The sequence below is a fragment of the Pelophylax lessonae genome (assembly GCF_965119305.1).
Source record: "Pelophylax lessonae genome assembly, chromosome: 4".
Taxonomy (NCBI): Eukaryota; Metazoa; Chordata; class Amphibia; order Anura; family Ranidae; genus Pelophylax; species Pelophylax lessonae.
The window spans coordinates 73,231,701-73,249,127 of record NC_138771.1 but is presented as its reverse complement, the minus strand read 5'-3'; the positions used below and the strand labels follow the sequence as shown (position 1 = coordinate 73,249,127).

The 17,427-nt window shown below is 42.0% G+C and overlaps 2 protein-coding genes across 2 annotated transcripts in view; one reads left to right on the top strand and one right to left on the bottom strand.

Annotated features, from left to right (window-relative positions):
* ELL3 (elongation factor for RNA polymerase II 3) overlaps positions 1-17,427 on the top strand; it is a 202,455-nt gene that overhangs the window by 20,649 nt on the left and 164,379 nt on the right. The window lies entirely within an intron of this gene.
* Positions 2,573-10,236, bottom strand: LOC309554531 (uncharacterized protein; the record flags this gene model as incomplete). Its single annotated transcript, XM_082256278.1, has 3 exons — positions 2,573-2,680; positions 9,630-9,680; positions 10,162-10,236. Coding segments are annotated over 3 exons (234 nt in total), but the record flags the coding sequence as incomplete, so codon positions are not given.

Sequence of the window (17,427 nt, the reverse complement as noted above, 5' to 3'; positions counted from 1 at the left end):
CAGTCAGCTCTCCTCGACTTCTGGGTTCAGCTCCTCTCATCCGTTCCTCTGGCCCTCAGGACGACCTCCTGCGACCGCATGCCACTGCTACAGAGGAGGAGGCAGTCCCTCCGGGACTCTGCTCTCCAGCAAAAGACCTCGCAGCACATGTGCTCCTGGCTTTTACACAGTATCCCAGAATGCACCGAGGCAACCGGCAACCTGCCCCCTGACAATCACCAGGACTGTATCAAAGCCTATGCATCCATTTGTCAGGCCTCCTCCCACTGTCCAACATGCCTCCCTATTGGACCAGTGTGAAACACTACTCTAGACACAATGAATTGCATACTGAGCACATTGAGCAGACCCTACTAACCAATCCTGCTCTCTGGTAGGCAGAGAACAATATAGATTTACCTGCAGCCTCTCTGGTAAGCAGACAAGGCTGAAAACTATATTTTCTCCCTAGCACCTACCTAGGAGGGTGCTACACTATCCTTTAGGAAGAACCAATAACAGTACATAGCGGTGTTGATAGGAAGCCTCCACACTGACCCTGAAACTCGTAAAGACTGGTGCAGACAGATTTTGCGAAAGTGTCTCTCGTATGTTCTAAAAGTGAGGCAGCGTGTGCCAAATTCAGGTACTTGTCTGGATCTTGTACTTGAATTTGGTGCATTCTACACAACTTTTAGATAAAATGCAAGCCACTTTCGCAAAATCTGTTTGCGTTAGGGTCTCCCTCTGTACGCCAAATGATAGTTGGTCTTCATTAGTTCCACTTTCAGAGGATACAAACTGTCGGTATTTTACTTTGAATTGGGCGCAGGCAATGCAGCAAAATATAAAAGGAGCCCCGTTTAGAACTACCCATTTTTGGTGTTCAAGTTTCTGTCAGAACCAAAAGTGTTGCAGATGCTTCATGAATTTGGCGCAACACATGCAATACAATAACCACTTGCCGACTGCCTAACGACGATTTACGTCGGCAGTCAGCCCCTCACAGGCAAAGCGACGTAGGTCTACGTCGCTAGCCTGTGAGGCTCTAGAGAGCAAGCATGCGCTGCCGGAGGCGCGCTCCCGCTCGCTCACGGACCCCCCCGCGTGTGTGCCCGGCGGACCCGAAGTCCGCCGGTCACTCACGATTGTCTGTTACACCGGGAGAAAGGCAGGCGGCTAATGTAAACAAAGCCGCCTGTCATTCTCCCCTGTGTAGGAATGGTGATCATACGGTTCTGCTATGTAGGACCGTTGATCTCTGTTCTTATACCTCAAGCTACATCCAATCACAGTTAGAATCACGCCCCTAGTGACACACTTAACCCCTCCCTCTAAAAAAAAGTTAACCCCTTCACTGCCAGTGTCATTTTTACAGTAACAGTGCATATGTTTAGCACTGAGTACTGCAGTAATGTCACTGGTAACCCCAAAAGTGTCAAAAATGTCAGTCAAGGGTCCGATCTGTCCGCCGCAATGTCGCAGTCCCGCAAAAAAAATCGCAGATCGCAGCCATTACTCGTTAAAAAAAAAAACAACAAAAATGACAAAAATCTTTCCCAAATGCTAGCCATACACGTATAGATTTTTGGACGGGAATATTCGTAGAACATTCTTTGAACATTCTTTGAACATTCTTTGAACATTCTTTGAATAGACGAATGTCGTTCGAAAATTGTCTTTTGCTTTTAACATTTAATTTTAAAATGAATGTAATTTCTGAACGATTACCACATACACTGACCGAAAATTCGTTGATCGAGAAAAGTTTTCCCTTCTGCCCCTACAAATTTTCCCGTCGCTGCAGTCGAAAAGGGACATCGATTTAACCCCACTAACGATTAGAAAATCAAACGAATTTTCTTGAAACGAAAATTCCCGGATCAAAATTTATACGTGTATGGCCAGCATTAGTAAATGCAATAACTTTTGCGCAAACCAATCAAAATACGCTTTTTGCGATTTTTTTTTTTTACCAAACATATGTAGCATAAAACAAATTGGCCTAAAATGTTAAAAAATTTAGATTTTTACATTTTATTTTTTGGGAATTTCATAAAAAAAATTTGAAAAATATTGTTATTTTTGCAAAATTGACGCTCTTTTCTGTTTATAGCGCATGATCAAAAAATCGCACAGGTGATCAAATACCACCAAAAGAAAGCTCTGTTTGTGGGAAAAAATGGACGTCAAATTCGTTTAGGTACAGCGTCACACGACCGCGCAATTGTCCATTAAATTCACGCAGTGCCGAATCGCAAAATAGGCCCTGGTCAGGAAGGGGGTAAAATCTTCCGGGACTTAAGTGGTTAACAAGAAGAACTAACACCAGAAAAGTGGTGCAGCAGCTTTATTGAGTTACCCCCTGTATGTTCATGTTTGGGAAGGCCTAAAAGGAAATGCAAATGAAAGGTCCTGGTTCCTAGATGTATGTCTGAAATTGTAAAAAATCTGATACAGTGACACCAATTTCCACCTGAACCTTGCCATTCATCGTTTACTCATTATTGCTGCCCAATGTACGTATAGCACACATGCTTTCCAGGATGCTACATCTTGGAAAGGCTCTAGCTGGTGCTACCTTTGGTCTTCTTCATGCAATGTACCTCCACTCCAATCTCCTAATCCTCTTAAACAGAAATACCAGATCCAGCCTTATTTTTAACTGATGAACCTTCTTTAAAGTGAAACTTGACTGCATCTGAGCACCACAAAATGAAAACGTTATGTACTTCATTTTTAATATTTAGAGCAAACTCCCCATCAATGTATTCATGCTTTCCTTTGTTGAGAAATCACTTTAAAAAACACCCCCTAGCATATCTAACTGGGGCCATCTTTAGTAAGGGCAAATGATTCATTCACTTCCAGAATCAATCTGCCCTTAACTCAGCCATGCAGGCAGGAGGTTGTGCTTAGCTAAGAAAGCTCCTCCTCCCCATTTCCAGATGAAAAAAAAAATACCCATGAAGACTCCTGGGATTATAACATGTATGTATGTATGAAACCAGCAAGGAACTGAAGAAATGGTAAAAAAATAAAAATAATTTAATCAAGTAAATACCGGTGTATCTCATAAAAGTAGAATATCACCAGAAAGTTAATTTATATCAGTAATTCAATTCAAAAAGTGAAACACATATAATATATAGATTCATTACACAGAGTGGTATATTTCCAGCATTTATTTCTTTTAATTTTGATGATTATGGCTTACAGCTAGTGAAAACCCAAAATTCAGTATCTCTGAAAATTTTAAAATTACGTAAGTCCAATAAAAAAAAGGATTTTTAATACAGAAATGTTGGCTTACTGAAAAGTATTTCCATGTACAGTATAGTATGCACTCAATACTTGGTCGGGGCTCCTTTTGTATGAAGTACTGCAGTCTGTGATGATTTGGGGAGCCATGTCATCTGCTGGTGTTGGTCCACTGTGTTTTATCAAGTCCAAAGACAGCACAGCCCTCTACCTGGAAATTCTAGAGCATTTCATGCTTCCCTCTGCTGACCAGCTTTATGGAGATGCTGATTTCATTCTCCAGCAGCACCTGCCCACACTGCCAAAAGTACCAATACCCAGAGATGTATAGTAACGAAGTAGAACTACTTAAGTACTGTACTTAAGTACCGAAATGCGGTATCTGTACTTTCCTAGAGTAGAATTTTTTTCTCCTACTTCTACTTTTACTTCACTACATTTTTTCGATGATTTCGATACTTCTACTCAAGTATTTTTTTTTTGTGCTGCATAGTTACTCGTTACTTTTAAAAAAATTACCACTGCCAGAACAGTAGATGGCAGGTTGCATAAAGCTCAAAAAAATGTGTATAATGTCATTTGTAAATCAGCGCATACGAAAATAAAGGCTGTGTATAATAAAAGCTGCTATACCAAATCTTTCCAATAAAAAGAAAATATGAAACAAACAAATAAATGGTGCTACAGCGCTTAAAGTGCATCAAGAAACTACTAACAAACACAGGTTAATCATTTGAATAAATCATTTGAAATAATAAAAACAATATGATGTTCAAACTTTTGACTTATTTCTTTAATAACTACATAACACAGTACTTGTACTTCTACTTTCAGTACTTGAGTAGAATTTTTTTTTCAAAACTACTGGTACTTTTTACTTTTAGTACTTAAGTAGCAAATTTTTTGAAAAAACTACTTGCAATACTTAAGTAAAAAAAATGTTGAATACTTTAGTACTTCTACTTAAGTAACTTTTTCTGCGAGCACTTCCACTTCTACTCAAGTAATTTTTTGATCGAGCACTTGTACTTTTACTCAAGTAGAAATTTCGAGTACTTTATACAAGTCTGCCAATACCTGGTTTAATGATCATGGTATCACTGTGCTTGATTGGCCAGCAAACTATCCTGACCTAAACCCCATAGAGAATCTGTGGGGTATTGTCAAGAAGAGAGTGAGAGACACCAGGCCCAGCAATGCAGATGAGCTGAAAGCCACTGTTAAAGCAACCTGGGCTTCCATAACACCTCAGCAGTGCCGCAGGCTGATCGCCTCCATGCCACACCACATTGATGCAGTTATTCATGCAAAAGGAGCCCCGACCAAGTATTGAGTGCATACTATATTGTACATGGACATACTTTTCAGTAAGCCAACATTTCTGTTTTAACAAATCCTTTTTTTTATTGGTCTTATGTAATATTCAAATTTTCAGAGATACTGAATTTGGGGTTTTCACTAGCTGCAAGCCATAATCATCAAAATTAAAAGAAAGAAATGCTGGAAATGTATCACTCTGTGTGTAACGCATCTATATATATATATATATATATATATATATATATATATATATATATATATATATATGTATATATATATATATATATATATATATATATATATATATATAATATGATATGAGTTTCACTTTTTGCATTTAATTACTGATATAAATTACCTTTTTTGATGATATTCTAAATTTTATGAGATACACCTGTATAATATGTCTTTCTATTGATTTGCTAAAATTAGAAGCATGATTAAAAATAGTTAATGTTTAGTGAGAGAGTTTAGTTCCGCTTTAAGGGTCCCTTGGAAGCAGAACAGGCTGCATGGTCAATATGTCGGTCTTGTAATGTAAAGTATTTATTTCCCCCTTTCTATGGGTAGCATAGGAGAACAAGGTGATCAATCCGTACACAAGACCTTACAGCAATCCAGTGCACACAATGATTACAAATCACTGATGGAGACAAAGAAGATACTTGGAGTGGGCATAACTCTGCATTTAAAAACAGCCTGCAACATCAGCCAAAGTAATAAAACTATCCACTATCTGTTCTGTGCCCAGCCGGATATTATGGCTAGCTTTGTAGATTTCTGATAAAGGCTCTTGAAGGTTATTTACCCATGAAAAGAGTCTGACTTTTGCAATCCAATTTGATTTTTATTATCTGTTGTGTTAGTACATGACAACCTGCCACACCACCCCCAGAGGAATGTGCTGAATGCATTAAATACATATCTCCTTGTGATCACATATAGACTATTGTAACGAAGAAATGTTGTTATGCAAGGATGTCGAGCTTCCTATAGTATCTCATTTTCACTATTTTGTTTACCACTGTAGAGTGTATTTGCATATGAAACGTACCGTACTTGGCTTTCTTATATTTTTTTTAGTGTCTTTGCATTTTGGACATTTTTTGGAAAATCAGCTAAATGGCTTTAGGTCAAAGCAGGGCTTTTTTTCAGCGGGAACGTGGGGGAACGCAGTTCCAGCACCTCCAGCAATGAATGTATGTAATGGCAATGAGTGCTTGGGTATGCTGGAGGGTCTATTGATACTGGCTGGAGATCTAGTTTTGCATTGAGGTATATTGTTGCCGGGTAGGTTAAAGAGGTTGTAAACCCACTTTAAATGCTTTTGCCTATATTAAGGCTTACCGATAGGTGCTATAAATATCTCCTAAACATGCACCGCTTAGGAGATATTTACAGTGCATGCAGCCGATGACGTCATTGGCGCATGCGCTCTGAAGGAACGGCCACCCGTGCCGTTCCTTCAGAGCCTTATGCTGTGAACAATACCGTGATGTAATCGCGCCTCCGGCCAATCAGATGGCCAGAGGACGCGAACAAGGAGGCAGGACGGCCGGACATGTCGGCCGCCCTGTCGCTGAGCAGGCCGCACAACGAGGGCTTCGTTTTAAGGTAAGCATTTCATAATGAGCTAGTATGCGATGCATACTAGCTCATTATGCCTTTGTCTTTACAGGGTTTTTTTTTTTTTAATTTTTTTATGTGGGTTTACTTCCTCTTTAATTGTTGCTGATGAGGGGGTCAATTGTTGCTGTGGGGATCTAGGCAGGATCTACTGCTAAGAAGGAGGTCTATTGTTTCTGGCTCCTGGAGGGTCAATTGATGCTGGCTGCTGAGAGATCTGTTGTTGCTGCTGGGGGTCTGTTGTTGCTAGGGTGGTATTTTGTTGCAAGGGATCCATTGTTGTTGGTGGGGAAGTCCATTGCTGTTTGGGGAATCTATTGTTGCTGGGGTGGGGGTCTATTGTTGCTGAGGGGGTGAGGGTCTACTGTTGCTGGGATGGGGTCTATTGTTGCTTACTGGAGGGGATCTATTTTACTGTCTTTCTTGTTATCATTAAATTCTGTGCAAATCACCTAGTAGCACAAAATTATACTTAATTGTGTATTATCTAAAAGGGGCAGTACTGGAAGGTAGGTAGGAGGTGGAACCAAGGGACAGTGCTCAGAGTGGGTAGGGAGCAGAAACGAAAGGTGACTCAGAAGGGGGAAGTTCCTGCACCTATTCTATGAGAAAAAAAGCCCTGGGTCAAAGCATATCATTTTTGTTGTGGGTAATCCAGCTGACTAGTCTCCAGTGCAGGATAGAAAATGAAAAGTATAATGATTATCATGTATAAAGGGGTTCAAGATCAAAAGTGCCGTATATAAGGTCCTCCAGCATTTGGTTATCGTCTTGTCATTTGTAAATGAAACCTTGTCTTGTGACAAATATGTAAGCCCACCATTGCTGGATCCTGGCTGTTCTCATTCACTGACTTGAAACAAATATGCATGTCAGATCTGACTTCACTTGATGCATACTTGTTTCAAGTAAGTAAGAATATATTTAAAAAAAAATTAAAAAATATAAAGTGCTGGAGTGCTTGAACCATATCAACCGGTGCGGGGTGCCTCCCTACCCTCCTGTGCCCCCACTCACCGGAAATATTGGACCCTCAGCTGTTTCAGTCTGGGGGATCAAAAGAGCTTAAAACAGGCGAGGTAACTGCCAATAGTCCTCCTTGTTAATGCCAATACTCCGTTATCCACCAACTTACATACAATCTTTGATACTTGCCTTCCTGTTGACAGCCTGTGGTCCTAACCTACCACAGTGGAAGATGGGACTAGTAGTTAATTTATTCACAGATCTCTGAATAAATGGGATGGTTCGAGGGTGGAGGGGCCAATTTGCACCGTGATACATGTTGCACCCTAAATCCGGTGTAACTTGTTGCAAAAGATGGAGTTAGACTTTAACCACTTGCCGATTGCCGACAGTAATCCTACTGCGGCAGTGCGGCTCCCCTGGGTCCAGCGACATAGACCTACGTCGCTGGACTCCCAGTGGTCTCGGCGGCGTGCGCGCCCACCACCGGGGGCTCGCTCCCGCTGTGTTCAGACCGCCGCCTCTCTTCCCCGATTGTCGGGTAAAGTGTGAGAAGACCCGCCTGCTTATGTAAACAAAGCAGGGGATCTTCTCAGTGACAGACAGGGAGAGATCACAGGATTCAGCATACGATCTCTGTCTCTGTCACAAAACCCCCTCCACGTCAGTAATCTTGAGGCATACATTTAACCCTTTGATCACCCATAGGGTTAACCCCTTCCCTGCCAGTGTCATTATTACAGTAACAGTGCATATTTATAGCACTGATTACTGTAGTAATGTCACTGGTACCCCCACGTGTCAAAAATGTCAGTTAGGGGTCCGATCTGTCCGCTGCAATGTCGCAGTCCCGCAGAAAATCGCAGATCGCCGCCATTACTATTAAAAAAAAAAAACAATAAAAATGACATAAATCTTTCCCATAGTTAGTAAACGCGATAACTTTTGCGCAAACCAATTAAAATACGCTTATTGTGATTTTTTTTACCAAAAATATGTAGCGAAAATCAAATTGGCCTAAAATGTTAAAAAATTTTGATTTTTAAATTTTTTTGTTGGGAATGTCATATAGCAGAATGTGAAAAATTTTTTTTTTTTTTTCAAAATTGTTGCTATTTTTTTGTTTATAGCGCAAAAATTTAAAATCGCACAGTTGATCAAATACCACCAAAAGAAAGCTCTATTTGTAGGAAAAAAAGGACATCAATTTTGTTTGGGTACAGCGTCGCACGACCGCAAAATTGTCCGTTTAAAATAACGCAGTGCCGAATCGCAAAATAGAGCCTGGTCAGGAAGGGGGTCAAATCTTCCGGTCTTAAAGTGGTTAAAGAAAAACCAAAAACAAATAGACAAACCTGTAAAAAAAGACTGCAACTTATTTTCATTTCCGCTGCCCGCACCACCAGAACGCAGCAGAGTTCAGTAGAAATATTCCACCAAAGACCATAGGGAAACCAAAGTGAGTTTTTAATATAGCATTTGGTAAGTACAAATTTGATTGCCAAGCAGAGATTTATGGCGCACACGCCGTTTGAATTTGGCTGACCTGTCTTCTGAGTTGAGTGGTTCCCCAGTTTCTAGGGTACAAATGATTTGAATTTGGCTGACCAATCATTTGAGATGAGTAAGTCTGAACTAAAACTAACACACAAATATAATGATCACTTGACACACACAGGGCCACATTTATAACTTATTAGCCCGTAGGTAAATACTCCTAAAGTGAAAGGTGTTTATAAAATAGAAAACTAAAGATTACATACAATACTGTACTTTCAGCAAAAAAACAAACGATCAAATTGATTAAAAGAAAATGTTTTTTTATCTCTATGAAACCTTTGCTACTCGCCTATCTCTCCCAGCAGCCAGGTACAGTTACAGGAGTCTGCAGCTTTGTGATTGCACTTAAAGAGGAACTGCAGTCTGCTCACATCTTTTGTAATAAAAACATATTTTCTATTCTGAAGCTTCCCTCCAGCCACTTTGCATATTATTTTATATATAATGTGATTCTGTACCTGCCAAATATACTGCAGAAATCTCCCTCCACTAACACTGGCCATAAACTAGCTGAAAAATTGTTCAAAAATATGTCATTTGGTCTGTTCATTCGTTTTTCGTCCGGTTAGTTGGCACAAATAGAAAATCGGTTTTATCTTTTCAGAGCTGAAAAATCGAAGGAACAGTTTGGAAAATGTTGCCGAATGAAAGATAAATTAAAAGGTTAACGTGTTTTTCACCCAAACGTTTTATCTGTGGGCAGCTAAAGCCGCTGCCTGTTCACTTTCTGGATTTACACAGACAGGCACAGGCACAGACACACACACACTTAGACACACACACACACTTAGACACACACACACTTAGACAGACACACACACACACTTAGACACACACAGACACACACAGACACACACAGACACACACAGACACACACACACACTTAGACACACACACACACTTAGACACACACACACACACACACTTAGACACACACAGACACACACACACAGACACACACACACACACACACACACAGACACACACAAACAGACACGCACACACACAGACACACACACAGACACACACACACAGACACACAGACAGACACACAAAGACACAGACACAAAGACACGCACACACACAGACACACACACAGACACACACACACAGACACACAGACAGACACACAAAGACACAGACACAAAGACACAGACACACAAAGACACAGACACACAAAGACACAGACACACAAAGACACAGACACACAAAGACACAGACACAAAGACACAGACACACAAAGACACAGACACACAAAGACACAGACACAAAGACACACACACACACAGACACACACACACACACACAGACACACACACACAGACACACACACGGACACACAGACACACACACAGACACACACAGACACACACACAGACACACACATGGACACAAACACAAAGACACAGACACACACACAAAGACACAGACACAGACACACACACACACACAAAGACACAGGCACACACACACACACACACACACACACAGACACAAAGACACAGACAGACACACACACACACACACACAGACACAAAGACACAAAGACACAGACAGACACACACAGAAACACACAGAAACACACAGACAGACACACTCACACCACTGCTTGCCTGCACATTTCTCCTCATAGATCTCTGCAGTCTCCTGTTATCTCCGCCCTCATCCAGCCCCCTCCAGCTCTGCAGCTCTCATTGGCCCTCCTACAACTCTTCCCTCCTCCCTTGCTGGCAAACTCTCACGAGAGTTAGGCCTCTTTCACACGGGTATTCTGTATGTCTGTATATCACTCCATCCGTTTGCGGATGATATACGGACATAATGCATGTCAATGGGATTGCGGATGACACCGCTGACATCCGATTTGCGTCCTTTCAGTTCTGTTCCGTTTTTTGGAATGGAAGAGAACCCTATTTTTCTTCCGTTTAAAAAACGGAAAGGACACAAAATCGGATGTCAACGGTGTCATCCGCTGACATCCGCAATCCCATAGACATACATTATGTCCGTATATCATCCGCAAATGGATGGGATGATATGCGGACATACGGACCGGATGACACAAGTGTCATTCGTGTCCGTAAAAAAAAAAAAAAAAAAGTGCCGGAGCAGATCGCAATACGGTCCGCTCCGTGTGAAAGAGGCCTAAGAGAGAGAGCTGGGCATGATGTCATTAGCCTAGGCTAATTACCATTAAGAGGAAATGGGCTGTATAAGTTACTTGCTGGCAGAAAAAAAAAACATTTACTATCCAAAGTTAAAAGGGCAGAAGATTTCATAGATGGAATCATGGAAAGATTAAAAAAATGACTGAAGGTCCGCTTTAAGTCAATGCCAAGAAAGGGAAAGGGGCTTCAAGATCAAAAGAACTTAAAAGGCTGCCTATAATGTCCCCAGAATTTGGTTAGCTCCTTTTCATTTGTAAATTAAATCTTTACTGTGAGAAATATGTAGACCGCTATTGCTGGCATATCCTTTTTAAATTCGGGTTGACTGACTTTTCTAGTTCACTGACCTGAAACAGTTATGCAGATCAGAAGGTCTGACTTCACTTGATACTGAGGCGAGAGACAGGGGTTATCACTTGCATTTGGATCTTATTAATGTAGATCATTTTGATCTTGTTTGAGGTTGTCAATGGAATTTGGATTTTCCTATCCTGCCACACAATTGTGCTCAGTAGATCCTATGTGACCAGCCCAGCCACAGATAGGGTTCATGTACATTAGCCTACACTGGCAGTTCCTAACTTGAGTTTAGGAGCTTTTGGCGTTTTTTTTTTTTTTTTTTTTTTTCAATCTCCCCCTCCTGAACGCATTCAGGATAGGAACGTTTTGACCGCCAGCTGCCAGAAAATGAAAAATCCTGATTTTGCCATGTTTTGCGTTTTCCCATGGCCGTGGTTAATGTAGGGCAGTATACATGAAGTCTTACAGGAATCCATAGTTTTGTTACTATGCTTGTGTCCATTCCCAGAAAGGGAAAGGGGCTTCATGTCCAAAAATACTTACAGCAACTCTTAAAATTAATATTATACAGGATTTATATTAGGGATAGACCAATTATCGGCAAGGTCGATATATTGGTGGCCGATATGCACTTTCCCCGATATATCAGTATCAGCCCCGGAACTGGCCGATATTGCAGATATTTTTGTGACATCATTCTGCCTTCTTAGGCCGCCTCCCTCGCCTTGGACAGCCTCGTTTGAAGTCGGGACTAGTCTCAGGGGAGTGTATCACAGCCATACACCCACCCACAGCAGCCCGGTGCCAGCCAGCCACCCACATCCACAGGCCCTGTACCAGCCAGCCACAGGCACTGTACCAGCGAGCCAGCCAGCCACCCTCAGGCTCTGTACCAGCCAGCCAGCCACCCTCAGGCCCTGTACCAGCCAGCCGCCCACAGGCAGTGTACCTGCCAGCCGCCCACAGGCCCTGTACCAGCCACCCGGAGGCACTGTACCAGCCAGCCACCCAAAGGCCCTGTACAAGCCAGCCACAGGCACTGTACCAGCCAGCCACCCACAGGCTCTGTACTAGCCAGCCAACCACCCACAGGCCCTGTACCAACCAACCACCCAAAGGCCCTGTACCAGCCAGCCAGCCAGCCACCCTCAGGCCCTGTACCAGCCAGCCGCCCACAGGCAGTGTACCTGCCAGCCGCCCACAGGCCCTGTACCAGCCACCCACAGGCACTGTACCAGCCAGCCACCCAAAGGCCCTGTACCAGCCAGCCACAGGCACTGTACCAGCCAGCCACCCGCAGGCTCTGTACTAGCCAGCCAACCACCCACAGGCCCTGTACCAGCCAGCCGCCCACAGGCCCTGTACCAGCCAGCCGCCCACAGGCCCTGTACCAGCCAGCCACCCACAGGCACTGTACCAGCCAACCACCCAAAGGCCCTGTACCAGCCAGCCACAGGCCCTGTACCAGCCAGCCACAGGCACTGTACCAGCCAGCCACCCACAGGCTCTGTACCAGCCAGCCAACCACCTACAGGCCCTGTACCAGCCAGCCGCCCACAGGCCCTGTACCAGCCAGCCACCCACAGGCACTGTACCAGCCAGCCACCCACAGGCACTGTACCAGCCAGCCAGCCACCCACAGGCCCTGTGCCACCCACCCACCCACCACAGGGTGCCAGCCAGCCACCCACCCACCACAGGTTGCCAGCAAGCCAGCCATTAAGCATTAAACAAAAATTAGAATGTTCAGTACCAGATTTGTGTCAAAAATTTTCTTTATTTTTCAAAACTTTAAATGTACAGAATATCGGCCCATATCGGCCGATACGTTGTGACCAAAATATTGATATCAGCCCTGAAAAAAACCATATCGGTCTATCCCTAATTTATATAGCACCAATAGTTTGCACAGTGCTTAACAATCTAAAGGGGGACAGGACAGTTATAATACAGTAAAATACAAGAGGGTTAAGAGGGCCCTGTTGTAAGAGCTTACAATCTAATAGGGTGGGGCAAGTGGTACAAAAGGTTAAAACTGTGGGAATGAGCTGATGGAAGAGTTAAAGGTTCAATAGTTAGAGGAGTGATAGGCTTCCCTGAAGAGATGAGTTTTCAGGGATTTCCTAAAGGCAGGCAGATTGGGAGATACCCAGACAGATTGAGATAGGGAGTTTCAGAGGATGGGAGAGGCTCTGGAAATGTCCCTATCATTTGGTTAGCTCCTTGTTATTTGTAAATTAAATCTTTATCGTGGCAAATATCTAAGCTTCCATTGCTGGCCTCTCCTTCTGAAATGAAGTTTGACTTTTCATTTACTGACCCAAAACAGTTATGCAGATCAGACGGTCTGACGTCACTTGATGCACACTGATGCAAGGGACAGCCAGGTATTTTTATTAGGATGTCAATGGCATCCGGATATCAATGAAGGTTATCAATAGCATCACCTACCTCTTTTTTGGAGGAGGTTATGGTTTACTTTCTACAGACCTAAATGCACATGGGAAGATCAGTTTTCTTTAATGTTTTATTTGCATTTTTACTTTTTATACTAAACTATGTCTAGCCAATAATTTTAATGTGCATTTAGATTTGCACTTTATGCCAATCCTAATTAATGATCCCAAAGAATCATAATAATCTGAAATATATTTTCTGTTTTATTTTGCCCTTGAATAAAGCAGTGAGGCCGGGTTCACATATGTGCAGTCCCAGGTTCATGCCTGGGGTCTGGTACGTGTCTATTTACCGGTTCAGGTGCAAATTTTTGCCTAAATTCACACCTGAACTGGACCCAAACACGCACAGGACCCTTTTGAAATCTGCTGCACGGCCTCCTCGGACCTGTGTAAACCGGCTTCATTGAGAGCTACAATTACTGTTACAACTTAATATCCATAGGGCCTATAAGATGATACATGTCAGCCTAGCCCAAGCCTGGCATATACAACATTGTAGCACAGTGTAGCAAAGGTCCAGGCCACGTAAGGATACTTTCACATGGGCGGACCGATTAGGTCCGCCTGTCAGTTTTTTCAGGCGAACTTGATCGGACCTTCCATTCACCCCTATGGAGCAGCAGATGTCAGCGGTGACATGTCTGCTGACACCTGCTGCTATCTGATCTGATCCTGTCCACCAAATCCAGAGGATGGTGACCCTACATTCCATCCATCTGGTGGATTGGATCAGATAAGATCGGGTGAAAATGGACAGGCGGTCCGTTTTCCCCCAATTTCCCCATAGGGGAGAGCAGGACTCTGTCCGTTTTTCCGCTCTGCACAGTGAGCGGAGATGGACCTTTCAGTCGCCTGCTCAGTGGGGTCAGTAGAGTGATCCCCCTCTGAGCAAAGCGGAGTCCGCCGAGTGGATCGCTCGTCTGAAAGGACCCCAAGGTCAGTTTGACCATGGTTCACAAACTGCTGATCCTGATTCAATCCAAGACTGCCAAGGACGACAGTGTGCCTAGATCACCTAGTCTGACATTTATATACTCAGTCCTGAGCCTGTCCTTTCCTCTTTACCTTCCATCTTGCATAGTTGTGCAGGCTCTGTACTCAACTTTTTCTGATTTCACTGCACACTGTGAGCTTCTCATGTTGTGTATTAAAAGTCTGATCACATTTCCTTTCGGGAAGCTGTGTAGCATCATCCAGTGCTTTCCTCCCCAGCAGACCTGTCCCTGGCCTGCCCATTTCATGCATTGGATTTCAGTTCTTAGTCAAGCATCACTTGTGGGCAAGCAAACGTAGTCAGCCTAGGCATGCCCGCTCCAAATTGACATCCACCGATTAAGTCATTTTGACATTTGCATAGCTCTTCCCAAGGATCAGCCCACTTGTTGTATCAGTACTGAGGGCTTTTGAAAGGAGTACTAAGGTAACGTGCTGTGATGTCTTCTGCAAGCGATGTACAGTCAATGATCTGCCTGCATTGCATAAAGAAGCACAGAGACCTAGTGATGACATCAATAGGTCTAAAATAAGGTATAAATGAAAACAGAAGAGTTTTTTTATTTAAAAAATTCATTGGAATTTTAATTGAAGTGAGGAAGGGGAAGCCAGGAAATGCACAATTTTTTTTATATCTTTGTATTTCAAATTTCCAAGGAAACATACAAATTACAAAACAGTGCTCTTAGAGCAAATACATAAAAATGAAAAATGAATAGCGAACAGCATATACATATAATGCAAATGCAAATCGAGAGCAAAATGGTGCAGAGACACACTGAAGTAAAAAAAAAAATACGGCTATTAACAGCAGTATAATGGAAAGGCACAATATTAGCAGAATAAACTTCAGCCTGAACTGCCACTGGGCTTGTTACAGTTAGACAATTAGCGATCGCATTAAAAGTAAAAGATAATTCTAAGAAATCCAGATTACAGACCAAAAGCTTTTCTAAGAGATGCACCATTTCTTTTATGGAAATTTGTTTGTCTTACAATAAACCTGTATACAAAGAGTTGATTCTGGTGATTTATCCTTTCTGTGAAGAGAGCATAGCTCTATGTTCTAAATATCCTATTCAAGGTCTAGTTCTTCATATTCAAGTGTAAACTATGCACTTAAAGCAGACCTTCAGTCATTTTTTTCATCTTTCTATCTAATAAATCCTCTGCCCTTGTTGTTTTATCTTTGGATAGTAAAACATTTTTCTCTGCCAGTAAATACCTTATACAGCCCACTTCCTCTTGCTTGTCTGGTAATTAGCCTAGGCCAATGACATCATGCACAGCTCTCTCTCTATCTCTAACTCCCGTGAGAGTTTATCAGCAAAGGAGGAGGGGTGAGTCATAGGAAAGCCAAGGAGTGCTGCAGAGCTGGAGGGGGCTGGATGAAGGTGTAGATAACAAGAGACTGCAGAGATATATGAGTATTTATCAAGAGAGGAGACGTGCAGGTAAGCAGTGGCATGAGTGTAACAAATGGACAAGAAAACACTGCGCCAAATGTTAAAATGAAGCAGCCAGCACTACGAGCAAACATACACACTCTAAAAATTAAAAAAACAAGAAAAGTGCAGCGCTGAAGGATAAAAGAGCTAACATTATAAACAAAATCTAAAAGTCCAATTAAAATGTATAGAGACACCATTCCACAGCAGGGAAGGGACCACCAGTGATAACAGATGTAAACACTCAGGGGAGTGAAAGGGTGACTCAAAATGGAAACTTCACACCCAAAGTGAGTAGTGGAATCTGCTTACCAGATTATAAGGCCACAAAATTATAGGTGGTCAAGTGGAGCATATACCAATAGATCTCTCATGGAAAGTAGGGGTAGAGCCCGTTCAGCAGGCACAATCGAATCCCAGATAATATAAAACAAAAAACGCTTCCATAGTGCATTAAAAGCAGAGTTGTACAAAGTACTCGAAACCCATCCTTGAGTAAAAGTACAAGTGCTCGATCAGAAAGTGACTTTAGTAGAAGTGGAAGTGCTCAATCAAAAAGTGACTTGAGTAGAAGTACTAAAATATTCAACATTTTTTGTACTTAAGTATTGCAAGTAGTTTTTTTTTAAATTTTGCTACTCAAGTACTGAAAGTAAAAGTACCAGTAGTTTTGAAAAAAAAATTGCTACTCAAGTACTGAAAGTAAAAGTAAAAGTACAAGTACTGTGTTATGTAAAAGTAAAACTCTGAATTTGCAGAGTTCTCGTATAGACGAGAGAGAGAGAGAGAGGAGGGCTTGGTTACACCAATTTGGGTGGGACTTTACCGGTACCAATCAGAAAAATAAGTAGAAAAAAGGGGTTTAAAATATTAAAGCTTTATTCAAGACATTAAAAGATTCATCTTGTGAAAAGGCTTTGATGAATGTTATAGTACATAGAAACATAAAAAACATACAAGGACCACATATATACATAGACAATGGAATGTATCATATGAATAGATATACATATACATATAGGACCATATAGCATCAATTGGCTGATAGTTGCTCAAAGTGAATATGCCATAGGTTCATCCACTCTGGCAGTATTCAGCGCCCTTTATACCCGCCCATTATACCAGCAATACTGTGTTATGTAGTTATTAAAGAAAGAAGTCTAAAGTTTGAACATCATATTGTTTTTTATTATTTCAAATGCAGCTTTTATTTATACATACAGTAGCATTTATTTTCGTATGCGCTGATAATACACATGTTGTGAGCTTCATAAAACCGGCCATCTACTGTTCTGGCAGTGGTAATTTTTATAATAGTAACGAGTAACTATGCAGCACACAAAGAAA